Raw genomic sequence first — 18,434 nt, 5'->3', positions numbered from 1 at the left:
ACAAAGCTGTGCAGTGTCTAACTAATAGTGGACAGCCTGAGGACTGTTTAAATATGTCACTGATCATGATTTATGAGCCTGGCCTAATGTGTGCACTTCCCAGAAATTTTTTTTCTCATAGAAAACACATTTCAATACATTCGTCCTTTATCTTCATAATTTCTCCTTTTTAAGTGATGAGACATTGTAAAGTAATGACGATCGTTGCATACATATTTTATAAAGTCATCATATATAGCAACAAAGAAGGAAACAGCTGTGGGTCTGGGACTGGATGCGTTCTCCACTGACTTGGGATTCCTGTCCCCCTGCATACGGCATTGCTCCAGGTACAACCGAATAGGCCCCCAAAGACCTGGATTCCCAGGGAGGGGCACTTAGTATGCAGGTGGCCTCTCCAGACTGATGCCCGCCTGCTGAAGTCAGTGACATTCCACACATTTGCTTCAGTAGGAGGATTGCCACACGCTGCTCCCACAATCTGGACAGATTTTTTTTTTTAAGCATCAGCACCATTTCCCCACTACTAACAAAACGGCGGCAGTTCTGGAGAAAAACCAGAAAGGGGCATTAAGCGGCAAGAATGTCAGTTCTTATATGGCCAGGCTTGGAAAATGTGGCCACAGGGCCCAGAACCAACCTAGTCACAGAGTGTTTTGCTTTTTGAAGGAAATACAATTAGCTGACTTCAGCCTCGCTGGCTTGGAAGGGAGCATGCTATTTTATTCACAGGTCCTTGAAATTATTTAAATAAAATATTAAAAGAACAAATCTGAACTGTCAATTTTGTTTCACTTTTAGGAAAAAAAAAATTCTCAAGGTTTGATATATAGCCATTCCCCTTTCTTTTTGGACTATTGCTATACCAAAAGCCAAACTATTGCTGGAGTTCTCCTATATGAACTGAAATAGAATGCTTCTTTTTAGATATTGCTGACAAGTAATTTTTAAATGCTGCCTTTTATTGAAGTCATGGAACTCACTGGTACTTATAAACCACCAGCTCCAGCCCCCGCCAAGGTAATATTTTGAAATTCTCCTCAAATCACATACATACGACATTTTAGAGGCGTAATTATTCTTTATTAATCGGAGTTTCTTACCTTGACTTTATGTGTTCAAGTTGGGTCCATACCATTTAGAAATATACATTGGAAGTGAGTGATCTTACCGACAGTCTGGTTCAGTTGTGTCGCCTCACAGATGAAGACACTGAGACTGGGACGGGGTCAGGCTTGTACTAGATCTCACATCTGACCTGCGAGGAGCCACGACTTGAACCCTGGTCTCCCAATTGTTGATCCACTACTCCTTTTCACAGGGCACTGTCTCAGATCTTTATTGCTTTTCTTTTTTTTTTTTTTTAGGGTGACATAACAGATTTGGTGCTGGCATGAAGCAGGAAGTCCTGCATGCTACAGTTTTAAGTAATTCAATAACTTGAGAAAATCTCCATGTTAAATCAAATGCAACAGCAAAACTTCTTGAAGTGTTGCTTTGACAAGTTGGGCTGGATTCTCACCACAATGTGTTTCTTTTGTCTTTGCTGCCTGTTCATAACACCTTTTTGGTTTAGGATTCGCAGGAGACCCAGATGGACCAAAATGAGATTCTAGCTTATCCTTAACGTGTCCTTGTGTGTGTGGGTTTTGTGGGTAAGAGGAATGCAGAAATGCACCATCTGTGACAGATTTGAAGGAGCCCTGGGTAAGGAGTTGAGCACTTGTAACCTTAAAACCAGTTGCCGTCAAGTCTATTCCAACTCATGGCAACCCCACATGTGTCAGAGTAGAACTGTGCTCCACAGGGTTTTCAATGGCTAATTTTTTGGAAGCAGGTTGCCAAGACTTTCTTCCAAGGTACCTCTGGGTGGACTCAAATCTCCAAACTTTCTATTAGCAGCCAAGCATGTCAACTGTTTGCACTACCCAGGGACTCCTAGACACCTTGATTTATCAGATTAATATGGAATATATACTTACTCGAATCCTAGGAAAAGCCACTGAAGCCAGATCCAGGACAAAAGGAGAATAATAACAGCAATCGGGAGTGAAAACGTAAACCATGATCCAAAGTTGATACAATCGCAATCGGGATAGCGCCTGGGCAAAAATACGGACAAGTGTTCATGCCAAAGGTGACAAGTAGAAGCCTTGCGATGGTTCCTGAGATCCTGCAGGGCCACATGCTTCCTGTGCTGCCAGCCAAGGAGGAAGTCGTGGGACGTGCTCAGCACTAAATATAGTAGTCTCTTTTACTTTTTGTCTCATCTTGACTCTGTCACTGCATAATTACTGCTGTATCCCACATAAGCAAGCGAGGGTATGTTTTGACTTTTGTTCCCTTTATTCACTCTGCAAGGACATGTTTGGGAAAAAACCTAGTACAATACCTGAGGCTCATTAAATGTAGAAGAAATGGGTGTGTATGAGTGTGTGTATTTTGCTATTGTTACTCAAATCATCAGCATATGAGTGAGGAAAGATGCATAGCAGATTTGGGAACAGGTGAAAATGAACTTAACTGAAATGAATGTCTGTTCTCATTTCATACTGGTAGCTTGCCTCTAGGCACCTACGTAACTCGAATCCAGGCCCATGTTGTCTGTCATAACTATTGTCCTCACCGTTCTTCTGCCAAAGCAACCGCAACCATCCTACCAGGAATATGCTACTCTCTTCTTCTCAGAATTATACAGTTGTTTGAGACTCAGTCAACTGGGATAAATATGGACAGATAAAAAGAATAAAAAGTCCTATGGAAAACATGAACTTTTCCGATCTTTCTCCTCATTGTTTTCAGCTTTTTATCTCACGCATTAACAAAACAACAACAAAAAAAGGTCAGATAAATGTACTGTTTCACTGGTAACCTCACATTCATAGCTTCAAAATATAGTCTAAGTAACAAATAAATTTTCATATAAAAACCAAAAAACCAAATCCACTGCCCTTAAGTCGATTCCGACTTGTAGTGACCCTATAGGACAGAGTAGAACTGCCTCATAGGGTTTCCAAAGCTGTAAATTTTTACGGAAGCAGACTACCACATCTTTCTCCTGCGGAGCAGCTGGTGGGTTGGAACTGCTGACATTTCCGTTAGCAGCTGAACGCTTTAACCAGTACAACACCAGGGCTTCTTGAAAATTTTTATAGTTACCCATTTTATGACTATGTAAAAATAACAGGAAATTTGAGAAACAGTTGTCTTTATTTTTTTTTTCTTAAATCGGCAACACAAAGACAAAGTTAGAAAACTGGAAAAAAGGGAAAATATAGAGAAGTAACAAAAACACCATTAACATGTTTTTATTATTTTTGAAATCATATAATGTATAGAATTTTAGAGAAATGATAGGGTTTCAATGCTGGTTTAAATCATGCCTTGTATTTTGTCATTGAAAAATGACCACATACAGTTCATCAACAAACTAAAAATATAACTACCATATGACCCAGCAATTCCACTCTTAAGACTTGAAAACAGAGACTCAAAAAGAGACTTGTATGCCAGTTTTCATGGCAGCACTATCCACAATAGCTAAAAGGTGGAAACGGCCTAATGCCCATCAACAGATGAATGAATAAACAAAATGTAGCACATATGCACAACAGAATACTACTCAGCCAGTAGGAAATATGGATGGAGCTTGGAGATATTATGCTAAGCAAAATAAGCCAATCACAAAAGGACAAATATTGTACTACCTCACTTACATAAAAAGATAAGAAAAGGCAAACGTGCAGAGACCAAAATTTATTAGTTGTTACCAGGGGCAGGAGGGAGAAGGAAAAGGGTGGTTAAGGGTGATGGAAAAAATCACTTTGATTAAAGGTAGGGTTGCACAGCTGATTATTGTAGTTGCTGTCAGTAAGTTGTACACCTGTAAAAAGTTAAAACTGGCAAAAATTGTGTGGTAGATATATCTACAACAATGACAAAAAAAAAAGGGAGTAGCTGCTGAGGTTGCTTATGTACAAGCAAACACCTCATGGGATTTGGTTCCTTCGTTTGGAGGTTTAGGGTTATGGTTTCACAGGACATCCCAGTTAATTGGCCTATTAAAATGTTTAGTGCTTCTGTTCTACCTCCTAGTTCATTGAGTAGTGCCTGGGGCGGGGGGTCTTAAAAGCTTAAAAGTGGCCACCCCAGGTACAACAATGGGTCTCTATTCACCTGGAGCAACAGAGGAGGAAAGAGAGTCAGGAATAGAAGGAAGAAAGAGAATATGTGGCTAATTGCTTCCATGAACAACTCGCTCCTTTGCCATGAGACCAGAAGAACTGGATGGTACCCCATTACCATGACTGAACATTTTGATCAAGGATGTTATTGAGGGATCTTGATCAAAAGGGTGGCAATGCAGAACAGAATTTCAAATTGTCATGGACTCCAGACTTTTGGAGCCATGGAGCCTGGATGAATCCCTGAAACTATTGCCCTGAGATAATCTTTAAACCCGAAACCCTGAAGTCTTCTTAAAACCAAACAATAGTTTAGCTTAACTAGTAAAAAAAAAAAAAATGCGTATCTTGAGTGTTATGCTCTTTTAGGAACTATCTACACAGAATCAAACTGACAACAGCAACTTGAAAGTTGAGATAGGAACTTTAAGGGGCAGTGAGTTTACATGAATGAGGGAGGAACAACTCAGAAAACAGGGTGAGAATGGTTGTACAACTTGAAGAGTGTAATCAATGTCACTAAATTGTACAGAAACTGTTGAATTGGTGTATTTTTTCTGTGTGTATTCTCAACAACAACAAAATAAATAAAATTAAAAATAATAGTAATTATCCAGATTTATCTACAAAAAAAAGTAACCACATAAATAAATACTTCATGCTAGACACATCAATATAAGCCAAATATATGTAGTATAGCTCATTCTTTCTTCTACTTTAGGATGGTTCCTTAGTGATTGTTACATACTGAATTGTGTCTCCCCCCAAAAATCTGGTAAAGTCCTAAGCTCTGTTGGAGAATAGGGTATTTCTTTTGAAGTTATTATCAGTTAAGTCATACAGAAGTAGCGTGGGTGTTAGTCCTAATCCCTTTTGCATGGTATCTTGTAAAAGGGAGAACACAGAGAAAATGATCTGCAGGGGAAAGAAACCATGTGAAGAAGCCTACAATCAGAAAAGGAACGCCAAGGATCGCTGCAGCTACCAGAAGCTAGGACAGAAGCATAGAAACAGCTCCTCTCTCGAAGCCCGCAGAAGGAATCAACACAGCCAGTGCCCTGATTTGACTTCTAGTCTCCAGAATTTCAAGAAATGAAATTTCTGTCTTTAACGTCACCCATTTTGTGACATTTTGTTATGGCGTCCTTAGGAAAAAAAGACCATGATACAAAGGCTTTTAAAAACCAAATAAGAATAGGTGTTCAAAACTCTAGATTTGTAAAGTTTTCTACAGTTTTGTTTGAAAACGTGCCAATTTTCCTGAGCCCTAGAGTTATCAATAGCAACTTGAGAATAACTTTTATCTACCTTGAAGAGATTTAAAGCTTAGCTTACATAATTCAGTAACCAGAGAGTGATAAATGATAAATAAGAAATGCTAGGGAATAAACAGAACTGGAGGAATGAAAAAGTGCTTTATCAGGTCCCAGAGCCTCTACCGTGAGTATTGCTGTTCATTAAAAAAAAAAAAAAAAAGTCTGTTTTCTTCAGGTGGAACATCAAATAATAGGGAAAAAGCTTAAGCATATTTCCCATCGATTTAGTAGACTTGGGTTAGAGGATGATCTCAGTTATTCTGTTCATCCTAAGGATACGTAGAAACACTACTTATATTCAGCTCAGAACAATACTCCCAAACTCAACTTCATTTTCCACCATCTGTGGCTCTCACCTTGAAAATCAGGCTAGTGTTCTCCCTACCCACTAGAGAGAAAGCAGCCTGTAAGATTTGTTTGACTCAAGAGGGACTTTTCAAAATTTTTGTCTGGAGGGGTGGTTCATTTAGAAAAATAGAAATATGAAAAAACTAAACTCTGTATTTTTTCTTTTCCTTCAGTAGTAGGAAAGTAAACAACACAAAGGAGTTTGGCCTCATGATCATAACCTTTACACTTATGCCTAGGCTGAATGCTTCGAATAAATGATGGAAATAATGGAATACTCTAAGGGAGTAGTTCCACTGTGGTGCTCCTTTTTCCACTTCCAGACCCCAGAGGAGTCCCTGGGTGGTACAAATGGTTAACGCACTCAGCTGGTAACGAAAAGGTTGAAAATTCCGGTCCACCCACAGGTGTGCCTCAAAGAAAGGTCTGGCGATCTACTTCTGAAAAACCAGCCATTGAAAACCCTACAGCCAGTCATCAGTTACCTCCTCCAAGTTGGCCTGGGACGTCTGTTGGCACCTGTTGCTTGTCAACCCACTACCTACTGCATCTTTAACTCTCTTAAGAGAGAAAGCCCCTAGACCTGTAGATGTCCTAATGGGAAACACAGAAGAGTTAACTCAATATAGCACCTCTATCCTTGGATCCTCTGAACCAGGTAAGATTAATTGCTGTAAATTGTGCACTATCCATTTGTTAAATCAACAACGCAACGCTTGCACTTACGTATTGAAATACTCAGCGAAGATCAAGTTGGTGGAGGTGCCAGTGATCGTGGTCAGTCCGCCAATGGTAGAAGAGTAAGCGATGCACAAGCACATAAGTTTACACATCATATGATCCTTCTTTGTTCTGTATTTACTCCCTTCTGTGACTGAGACCTGTTAAACAAGAAAACGGACTATGTGAACAGCTCTCTCTCTGGTCTTAGCAAGCCCTAAGAGCACATATCTTTCCATCATTTCTCTTTCAGAAATCTCCCATGTTTTTTTATTGATTTAATGGATATTGATATACCAGACCAGCAAACTTCTATCTCCAGCCCAGACGTCTCTTTCCAGACCCTTGTATCCAAGTGCCTGTTCAACATAAATTCAATGTCTTACATAAAATTCCAACTCAAAATGCTGGAAACCAAACTCATATTTCCTTCCTCAAACTTCTTCTTTATCACTTATGTAAGCTAATGGTATCATCATCACCCTAATGACAAACATTTACAGAGGGCTTAGTATGTAAAGGTCACTCTTTAAAACTCAATTCTTGCAACACAGTGAGGTTGGTACTATTATTATCCCCATTTGACAGATGAAAACACGAGATACAGAGTGGTTAAGTGAATTGTCCAAGATCATGAAGCAGATTTGGATTTTGAAACCAAGTCCATCTTTTTATGCAAATAATATGTGCCTTCTACGTTTGTTTGCTAACTGCGCTCTCCCCCCACGAGGCATTTTTGTGAGTATGCTACGCTAATTTTTTACAGCAACGTAAAAAAATTGGCATAGTGGCACTTATGAAAATACTCTGTGGGGGAAAGTGAGGTTGGCAAGCAAATGTAGAATGCACACGTTATTTGTGTAAAAATGTGGTAGTCTTGCTTAAGAGCTCATAGTCCTAGCTACTACATTGCCTGTCCTCCTTGAAAACATTCTCTTCGTCACCACCAAACCCTGTCAATTTTGTCTAACTAAATATGACTGGACTCTATTCAGTTTTCTCCATTTCCACTGCAACCAGTCTCGTCTGAGTCACCATTCTCTCTGGCCTGGTTTAGCCTCCTTACAGACCTTGCAGCAATTCTTGCCTATGTCTGACATATTCTACACACTTAAAAAAAAATCCAGATGTATTTAAAAATGTACGAATAGAAGTATTGTCCTATTTCATACAAATAAGCAAGCACTCTGTGACACAGGCACTAAAAATCTTTTTGAGAAAGCATGGTAAGCAAAAATTTACTACTCACTCAAAGTCATCATGGATGTGGGAATGGTATTGAGCATGGCAAAGGTCAGGTGCATTAGATTATAACTTACCTTTTACTTTCTAATTATCTTAACAGCCAGCCCCTAGAGGTACCTACTTTTTGCATGAGATAATTTTAAAATGTCTCCTTTGCCTTATATTTTCTACATGGAAATAATTTATATTTTTCGTATATGTTTCTATTGAACACCTGAAAAAATGATATATAAATAAAATGGCAAAAATGTTTAAAAACTCTTCTGAGTGATTTTACTTAATGAAATGTATTTTACGAAGTCTATAGAAAAGACTTACCAAACATAAACCAGAAAGTGATGTATAATCTGGATATTTAATCTGGATATGATTAAATCGATAAGTATGGGAACTTAAAATTATGATGTATATATGATTTCTCATTGTTGAATTAAAACTTTCAAAAGTACAAAGGAGAAATAGATTTCATATTAAAAATGTAACTGCAAATATATGCATATATATGTGTATATATATGTATGTACGTATATAAGGAAATCCTGGTGGCGTAGTGGTTAAGAACTATGGTTGCTAGCCAAAAGGCTGGCAGTTCGAATCCACCAGGTGCTCCTTGGAAACCCTATGGTGCAGTTCTACTCTGTCCTATAGGGTCACCATGAGTCAGAATTGACTTAATGGCAATGAGTTTGGTTTGTTTTTTTTAATACGTGTATATATATAAAAACCATTATATAAACAATGATTGAAATGCATTGTCAGATATAAAATAAATAATCAAAATATAAAAATATTAACATATTTACCATGATTTATTCCTTATGGGTTTCCCACATCTTTTTTCCCCTATATTTTTTATGATCTTCAAAATATACACTACAGAGAATAATCAAAACATAAAAATGTTAATACATTCACCATAATTTATCTCTTATGGGTTTCCCATGCCTTTTTTCCCCCTATATCTTTATGACCTTTAAAACATATACTAATAGTACTGTACAGATTGATGTTAAGGCAATTATCATGGATGATTTATAAAGGCATTAAAATTCAGGGTAAATTTAATTACTGAATGTTTTGATTAAAGATTCTATAGACGAATCCTGATCAAAAGGAGGAAAACGCAGAACAGAATTTCAAATTCTCCTGAAATCCAGATTTTCTGGAGCCATGGAGGCTGAATGAACCCCTGAAACTATTGCCCTGAGATAATCTTTAAATATCCTCTAAAGTTTTCTCAAAGCCAAACAATAGTTTAGCTTAACTAGTAAAGAATGTCTGCCTTGAGCATTGAGCTCTTTTAAAATCTATCTTTAAAATTAAAATGGCAACAGCAACTTGAAAGGTCAGATAGGAAACTTATGGGGCAGTGAGTTTATGTGAATGGGGGAGGAACAACTAAGAAAAAGAGGCCGAGGATGGTTGCACAACGCAAAGAATGTAATCAATGTCATTTATTTTTATGTGTAGAAACTGTTGAATTGGTCTGCGTTCTGCTGTGTATATTCTCAACAAGAAAAATAAGTTATAAAAAAATTCAGGGTAAATTTAAATTCTGCAGTAAGTGATAATATTAGTACATCTTGATAATACAAATTAAAGGTTAAGGGAGGTGTTTTGGAGATGGGATGGGGGTGCGCCATTTGTGTATCTAGCTAGGAAACATGAGGCTTATGCAGTCATCTCTATTGTTTTTGCTAGCTCCTTGCCCTATGGAGGAAACCCTGGTGGTGCCGTGGTTAAGTGCTACAGCTGCTTACCAAAATGTCAGAAGTTCAAATACACCAGGCACTTCTTGGAAACTCTATGGAGGCATTGCTACTCTGTCCTCTAAGGTCGCTATGAGTCAGAATCTACTCGACAGCAATTGGTTTGTTTGTTGGTTTGTTTTTTTGATTTGTCCACTTTGGGCTCTTTAAAGAGGTAGTCAGAACTTTTCTTGATTTCACCCTTGTCTGCCTCTACAGTATCAACTCCAGCCAGGGACAGATTATCCAATAGGTAAGGTAAGCATGATGCTTACTTTGCTTACTAGATCATCTGCAGTGAACAATTTCACAGTTTTCACCACATCAGAGACTCTGTTTCTAGGTATTGCTGACATCTGTCTCTCTCCCAAACCCACAGCACCTTTCCTACAGATTCAAAGCCTCTTTCTAAATTTACACTTCCTGGCAGGGCTGGATTACCCAGTAAGCAAGGTACTCACAGGCCGATTTGTGATTATTTACGAATACAGATTAGTAAGTAAGCACAAGTCAGCTTGTGTTTGCTGGGTAATCTGACCCTGACTCCAGCCACTCCCTCCATCTCCTGTTTCAGCCACACTAAACTCTGCTGCCCTTCCTGTCTCCGGGCCTGTGTTTTTGCCATGCTGCTTTCCCTGCCTAGGGCTCTGTTCCTCCCTACATCCATCTAACTGCTACTCATCCTTCAAAACAGCTCAAGCATTATGTCCTTTTGGAAACCTTATATTTTGATTGTTTTGACTTTTATATTTTGGTCGTTTATTTTATATATGACAGTACATTTCAACAGTATGATTGCTGGGTTGAATTTGTTGAAGCGATGATGCTGAAGTGAGGGTAAATATTGAAGACTGGAGGGACAGTAGGAAACCCTGGTGGTGTAGTGGTTAAGTGCTACAGCTGCTAACCAAAAGGTCAGCAGTTGAAATCCACCAGGCGCTCCTTGGAAACTCTACAAGAGGCAGTTCTACTCTGTCCTATGGGGTCACTATGAGTTGGAATCAACTCGACGGCAGAGGGACAATAGAAGTCATTGAGCAGAAAAAGTATTCTTAAGAAAGCCTTGGAAGAACTACTAGTGAAGCTGACGATTGGTACAGAAACTATAAAATACGCTGGGGTCCCAGCAGATCAGATGTTTGTCCAGACAGTAATTTTAACCTGAGACCAAGAAGTTTGACCCTAAGCACAAGAGGGAATTGGGTTAAGTCACTTGGTGTAGTAAGTAAGATCGTGGAAACCCTGGTGGTATAGTGGGTGAGTGCTAAGGCTGCTAACCAAAAGACTGGCAGTTCAAATCCACCAGGGGCTCCTTGGAAACTCTATGGGGCAATTCTACCCTGTTCTATAGAGTTGCTATGGGTTGGAATTGACTCGATGGCAATGGGTTTTTTTTTTTTTTTTAAGTAAGATCACAGGCCGCATGTTTTTGCAGATATCAAGACAACAAAATAATTACTATGCTTTTCCATAAAAGGAGGAGGGATTTGTTAGGTGTGTTGTATGTGTGTATATTTTCTTCTAAATGTTTGGAAGAGAAAAAGAGTTCCCAAGCAAAGAGGGAGGAAGAGCAAAGAGTCTAAAGAGGTGAGGTTGGGACTGTTAGGGATTAAGTGGCCAGAGAAAACTCCTTGGGGAAGGGGAATAAAGGATGTTGTTATGTACATATTAGGACATGAGAAAGTGCCTGTGGTATGTTACAGGAAAAGAAACTTATGTGAAATTAAATATAGAGAATTATGCAATAATTCTTTTTAAATAAAAAAATGTACATATATAGAAATAAGGCAGAAATGAAATACATCAAAATGTTAACAATGGTTATTTCTTGATCACGGGATTATAGATGTTTTTGCTTCCTTGTTGATATTCTATATCTTCAACAATGATAAAAGATTTTTTAATATAAAAGAATCACAGACTATTATAAAAAACCCAAAACCCAGTGCCGTCGAGTCGATTCCAACTCATAGCAACCCTGTAGGACTATTATAGCAGTCAGATATTGACAGGTTATCTGGTTCAAATTCAAAATTTTCATAAGAATAAAGTGAGTCTCAAATGTGGCATAACTGGCCATTGCAGCATTGAAACCAAAATCCATGTTTCAATGATCTTCCCTGTACCACCCTGCCTTCCAGCACACTTTTTACTTATGTGAGTTTTTAACCTACATCTAAGACTATGTTTTATTACATTTGATAATGCCAAACTTTTGTGTTTTTATTGAATCCTAATTCTGTCATACATGAGTTATTCCAAGTTATTCTAAGTCTTCTTTATATCTATGTTTCCATATCACCCAAGTAACTGAAAAAATTCTGACCGGGACATGGCCAAATGTAGAATCCTGTGACATTCTCACCCTGATGGTGCTAAATGGATGTTTCAGAACAGAAATCCTGAAGGCCCAGAGGTAACTCACTATTGCCACCTCGTGGCAGTGATTGCAGATTTCAGGGTCAAGTTACAAATTCCCAACCTTGAGGGCTAAAAATGCATACATGAATCAGCATGGGCTAAACCAATAGCCTCCAAAGGGGTATACAAGATAATCCATTGGGGTTGACATGGTATGAAAACATTAGGGATTCTATTTATATTTAAATAGTTTTTAAAGCTAATTGCAAAAATTATTAGTTTTTGCCAACTATTTTATGCTTGGCAAAGACAACCACTTCCAAAACTTCTAGCCATTTTTGATATTTATTTGCACATGTATTAATAATAATAGTCATATGATACTATCTCTTAATTTCTCATCTGTACGCATTACAATTACCTTTCCATTAAGTTGGGTGATGAGGATTTAGCTTTCTTTCGCAGCTTCCTCCACTGAACACATTCATACTGTCCAACTCTCCATCCTCCTCCCATTATGACTACATCATAATTTTGTTTAGAGTACAGTTCAGTGTTTCACTACTTTGTCTAGTGCTCTATTCACAGCTGAGCAATTAAAAAAAAAATTACTGTTCAGTCAATTCCCACTCATAGAGACCCTACAGGACAGAGAAGAACTGCCCCATAGAGTTTCCAAAGAGTGGCTGGTGGATTGGAACTGTTGACCTTCTAGTTAGCCTCCAAGCTCTTAACCACTACACCACCAGGACTCCTCTGAGCAATGTAAAACCAAACCCACAGCCGTCCAGTCGATTCCGACTCATAGCAACCCTATAGGACAGAGTAGAACTGCCCCACGGAGTTTCCAAGGAGCGCCTGGCGGATTCGAACTGCCGACCTCTTGGTTGGCAGCCATAGTACTTAACCACTACGCCACCAGGGTTTCCGCTGAACAATATAACATACTATAATTACTTTTCCTTTTCTGTGTTCCTTTTTCCCCTGGAGTTAGTAAATGTTCCCCGCCTCCCCACTTACTTAGTTTTCTAAGTACTTAACAATAAATCAGCCCGAAATATTCCAAGGCTGTTTAAATCTTCTCTCATAACAATTAAATGATAGAATACCTAATCCACATCAAATACTCTAACAATTTTGATGCCTTGGTGACATTTCTTCAGGGCCTTCCTTCCTGTCCTAAGTGCAGTCATTTGTTCTCTGAGTCTGCAAAGAGCTCTCTAGTCTTTAGCCTATTTTATCATCTCACGGATAATTCAGCTGGGTATTGAATTATGGGTTGGAAATAAATGCTACTCAGAATTTTGAAGACATTTTCTATTGTCTCTGAATTTCCAGTATTGCTATGAAGAAGTATGCAGACATTCATATTGTCTGTTCTTTTTAAGAAATCAGTTTTTCCCCCTTTCTGGAAGCTTTTAAGGTCTTCTCTTTATCCTCAGTATTTTGGAATCTCACAATGATGTGCCCTGTAGGCAGAAGCATAACTAAGGTATAGCAGGTAGGACATGTGCCCTGGGCACCGTTTGCTTGAGGTGGGGCACCAACGAGCAGTTTCTGTTGGCTATCAAAGTTTCCATTGTCAGCTGTGAGAGATCATTCAGCAATTTAACACTAACTGCCCTAGGTGCTATTTTCCATAGACAGGTCCCTGTCTGTGGGGGTCTGTTTGTATCTACTGTGCAGACACTCAGTAGGGCTTTTTATTATTAAAAAAAAAAAAAATTTTTTTTTTTTTTTTTTTTGCCCTAGGTGCTATTTTCCATAGATAGGTCCCTGTCGGGGTCTGTTTGTATCTATTGTACTGACACTCAGTAGGGCTTTTTATTTTGAAAAATACATTCTTCCATTATGGAAAATTTTTTTAGTTTTTTGAATGTATCCTTCCATTTATTCTCTCTTTCTGAAACTCCTATTATTTTCTTGTCTTTTTCTTCCTATTTTGTCTAGTAAATTTACCACTTATATTTTTATATTGTTTCATGTTTATATACTTTAAAATTTACATATTTATATTTTATATTTCATATTCATATATTTTATATTTTTGTCTTCTATTTTATTTTGTGGTTGCAGTTTCTTTGATTCTCTCTCTGAATATCTTAGTGATAGTTTCTTTTCTTGTGTTTTTGTCATCTGGCACAGTCTCTGTTTCCTGTAAGTTGTTTTTGTCTTTTTAGACCTCTCTTTCATGTCTGAGGCTTTCTCCAGATGTCCAGTAAATTTTAGCTATCTGCTCATATTTAAGGCAGTGAAAATCTGGCTGGTAACTGAGCACATGTGTTTTGGGATTTCGGGTTGACTGTGAACTTCACTGTAATGTCATCTGATTGGGTCATTTTTTCAAGAAAACTCTGGTGTCAATATATTTACATCTTTTCTCTGTGCTGATTGCATTCACCAGGAATAATCTTCTGATCCTGCCTGCAGGGTATTGGCCTAGCTACCAAGGCTAGTAAAAGTAGAAGATAGGGTTCTCAACTTTCAGTAGGTATGCTTCATGCAATACTCCCTCCTGTTTTCCTTGTGACACCTCCCCCCAAACCTGAACTACGCTGGTTCTCCTTACCCACTGTTTTACCATGTCTACAGAATACATTTCTATGTGGTGGAGGAAGGGCAATTGTATCCATGTGGAACTGGGCATGAAAATTTGGGAATTTAACTACTTCTTAAACTATGTTTCACTCATTCCCACTTTTCATCATTTTAAAAACTTTCAGGGCTCCTGCTATGTAAAGTGGATTGTTTATTGGCTTTCCAAACAGCTGGTTTAGGATTCAGCTTTTGTGAACTGTCTGAGTCATTTTGCACTCATCCTCTTGCTTTCCAGCTTCCAAAAAGATTTTGTAGTCAATTCCTTTCTTAATATTTATAAAACTGTAGATTTATGATTTAAACAGTCTATTTGTTGTTGTTTGAATAGAAATTCAGGGTCAAGTGGAGGGATAGGGACCTATTCAATCTGCCACATCTGAGAGAAGATCCAATATTTATCTTTTTACCTAATAAGAAATAAATTAATCCTTACTAATAATTAATGCAGAAACCCTGGTAGCATAGTGGTTAAGAGCTATGGCTGCTAACCAAGAGGTCAGTAGTTCAAATCCACCAGGCGCTGCATAGAAACCACATGGGGTAGTCCGACTCTGTCCTATAGGGTCACTATGAGTTGAATTGACTCGACAACAGTTTTTTTTTTTTTTTTTTTGCAATAATTTATGCACAGATTGACCTTGGTATCTTCCTGGCCTGTATGTCGGTGGATGACATAGACAGAAATGTATTCCCAGAGTACAGGAGAAGCCCCATAGTGTACAGAGGTGTTGACAGTGGGGCCTTGGCTACTTTGTTTGCTCTTGGCATATTGAGTTTACATGTGCTTGGTTAAATGGACAAAAGATTATGTTATTTATTTTTAATTAAACTGGCCCTCTCATAAGGTGCATGAGAGTTAAAATGATTTCTGTAACCAAACGATTCCTGTAGAGAAACTACATAGAGAATGAAGATAACACATAAGTGAACAATAGGAAAATACTAGAGGGATCTTTCCCCTATTCCTGGTATGAGTTCTTCATGATGATCTAGTGAAGATCTAATCAGTTATAACCTGAACAACTCAAAGGAGTAGACAAGAAAATTGAAATTATCAATAAGACTCCTTGAAACATGTTATAATATGTTTTATATCCACTAATTTTTTTTTTTTATAGTTTAATAAAAGGAGCCCTGGTGGTACAGTGATTAAGAGCTATGGCTGCTAACCAAAAGCCTGGCAGTTCGAATCCACCAGCTGTTCTTTGGAAACCCTATGGGGCAGTTCTATTCCTACAGAGTCACCATGAGTCGGAATCAACTCAACGGCAGCGGGTTTATAGTTAATAAAAAGGTGCCGTGGTGGCACAGTGGTTAAGTGGTTGGCTGCTAACCAAAAAATTGGTGATTCGACCTCACCAACCACTCTGAGGAAGAAAGGTGTGGCAATCTGTTTCTGTAATGATTACAGCCTTGGAAACCCTATGGGGGCAGTTCTACTTTGTGCTATAGGGTCACTAAGAGTTGGAATCAGCTTGATGGCAATGGATTTCCCCCCGCTTTGGTATAGTTAATAACCACGGTGCAGGCTGTGCCTTGAGATATTAGTTTATACAGTATAGTATGATAAATAGAAAGCTATTTGAAAGCTGGTATTCAATACCTGAAAACTCTTCAAAAAACTCTACTTTTTTCAGCAATGTTTGAAGTCACGGTTAAACCAGAATTTATTTCACAAAACTGGTACTGGTACTGGTAAATGTTAAATATTTAGAAACTGTCTATGTAATTTCTTATGAAAAGCAACACATGAAAATAAGTATGCCATTTTTATGGACTGCATTGTGTCCCACAAAAAGTTATGTTGAAGTCCTAACCCTTATATCGGTACATATGACCCTGTTTGAAAAGAGGGGTTTTCTTTCATTGTTAATGAGGTCATACTGCAGTAGGGCAGGACCTAAACATAATGCCTTCTGAGTGGTACCTTATAAAAAGGGAAAACAGATGTAAAGAGACACACACAGAGCGGAGATACCATGTGAAGATGGAAACAGGTGAATTTACAAGCCCAGGAATGCCAAGGATTGCTGGCAGCTACTAGAAGCTGAAGGAGACAAAGAAGGACCTTCCCCTAGAGCCAACCCCGGATTTAGAAATCCTAGCTTCCAAAACTGTGAGGAAATTAATTTGTATTCTTTAAAGTTGCCCACTTGTGTTATTTTTTATTACAGCAGCACTAGATAGCTAAGATAGTTTCAGGGGGACAATCTTGTTCTTTTTATAGTGGTAAAAATTACTGAAATATTATATGGATAATATAGCAGATTTCTCTATTCATCAGTATGAGAAATCATACATCTTGTTAAAATAAGCAAAATACTGTTTAAAATATTAAGAAGCATACTCATAAGTGCATACCTAAACTGATTTAAAAAAAAAAAGTAAGGAATCTTTATTAAATCTTAGAATTTGAGTAACAGGGCAACTTTGACCTGAGGATTTCAGTTTCTTCTGCTGCAAAGAAAATGTGAGATGGAGGATAATACCTAGGGTCCACCTGTGTGGGAAATCAAATAGAAAAACATTCATAAAGCTGGTATCCTTGGCAGAAGTAAACAGGAGGAAATATCATGCTAAATAAAAGAGAAACATAAGCTTCCCTGAAAAATTCCTAATCATGATTTTTTTTTTTTTTTAAGATACGTATGTGTTAACAGAAAAACAACAATGTAGTTTAAAGCTTCCCAAACATCAAACCAAACCTATAGGCAGCTGCAACTCAGGACTTAAAGAATTCCCACGGAAATTTTGAGGAAAATTACAATGTCAATTTTTAAAAACACGAAAGAAAATAAGGAAAAGTAAAAAAAAGTAAAAACCATCAGAAAGCCAAAAAAGAAAGTTTCACAAGGTTTTCAGACACTAGGATTATTAAGTACAGAGTATGAAATAAGTAAATCTATTTAAGACTAACAAATTAGACAGGCGTGAAAAATATATATACGTAAGGAATAACAGACTATAAAAGTTACCAAGCAAATGTTTAAAAGAGATAAATATAATTTACAGAAATTAAAATTTAAATAATTGATATTAAAAAAATATCTTGCTGGATGGGTTAAACAACAGAAGAGACATAGTTGAAGTGAGAATTAATGAATTAGAAGATAGATTTGAAGAGATTATTCAGGATGCACTCCAGCAGGACACAGACAAGGAAAATAAAAAAAGAGATGCTAAGAAGCCTGAAAGACAGAGTGAGAAAGTTTAAGATGTGTTTAATTGAGACCTAGAAGGAGAATAAAGAGAACTAGGAAAGGGCAATTGAATATTGAGGAATAATGGATGAGAATTCTCAAGAACTGTCGGGAAAGAACAATACTCAGATTCGGTAGAAATACACACCTAGGTATATCAAAGTGAAACTCTAGAACGCACACACATTCACATACACACACAAGTAGAAATCTTTAAAGCAATCACAAAGAAAAGACTGCCTACAAAGAAATGGTAAATTGACACACAACTGACTTCTCAACAGCAAAAACGAAAGCCAAGAGACAAGACAAATCTATCTCAAAATGCGAAGGAAAACATAATGGTCAGTCAGAAATTCTATAACCACAGAAATACATTTCAAGAATTATAAAGACCTATTTTTTTTTTTTTAATCGAACAAAAACTGAGAGTTTACCACAAAAAGAAAACCTTCATACTCTGAAGCCTAGGGAAATAATAGAATGAGTTTTTAAAAGGTACTTCCACAAAGAAAACACCAAGCCCAAAGAGCTTTAGAGTTGACTTCTACCACAAATCCATGGACTAAATAATCCCAATCTTACTCAACCTTCAATGGTTCAAAAAGCCTTGGTATCAGAACTAGAAAAACTCATAACAAAAAAGGAAAATAAGCCAATCTCATTCATGAACATAGGTGCAAAATTCTAAATAAAATGTTAGCATATCAAATC

The 18,434-nt window shown here is 37.6% G+C and overlaps 1 protein-coding gene across 1 annotated transcript in view; it reads right to left on the bottom strand.

Annotated features, from left to right (window-relative positions):
- The window catches only part of SLC13A1 (solute carrier family 13 member 1), an 86,968-nt gene that overhangs the window by 25,238 nt on the left and 43,296 nt on the right, over nucleotides 1-18,434 (bottom strand). Inside the window, exons 7-8 of the mRNA XM_064289762.1 lie at nucleotides 6,575-6,729; nucleotides 1,983-2,102 (exon numbers count right to left, since the gene is read on the bottom strand). Of these exons, the coding sequence (XP_064145832.1) occupies nucleotides 1,983-2,102; nucleotides 6,575-6,729 (275 nt within the window). The remainder of the gene's footprint in view (nucleotides 1-1,982; nucleotides 2,103-6,574; nucleotides 6,730-18,434) is intronic.

Source organism: Loxodonta africana, chromosome 8 (assembly GCF_030014295.1).
Source record: "Loxodonta africana isolate mLoxAfr1 chromosome 8, mLoxAfr1.hap2, whole genome shotgun sequence".
NCBI lineage: Eukaryota > Metazoa > Chordata > Mammalia > Proboscidea > Elephantidae > Loxodonta > Loxodonta africana.
The sequence above is the reverse complement of the archived record's forward strand: the minus strand, read 5'-3'. Positions and strand labels throughout refer to the sequence as shown.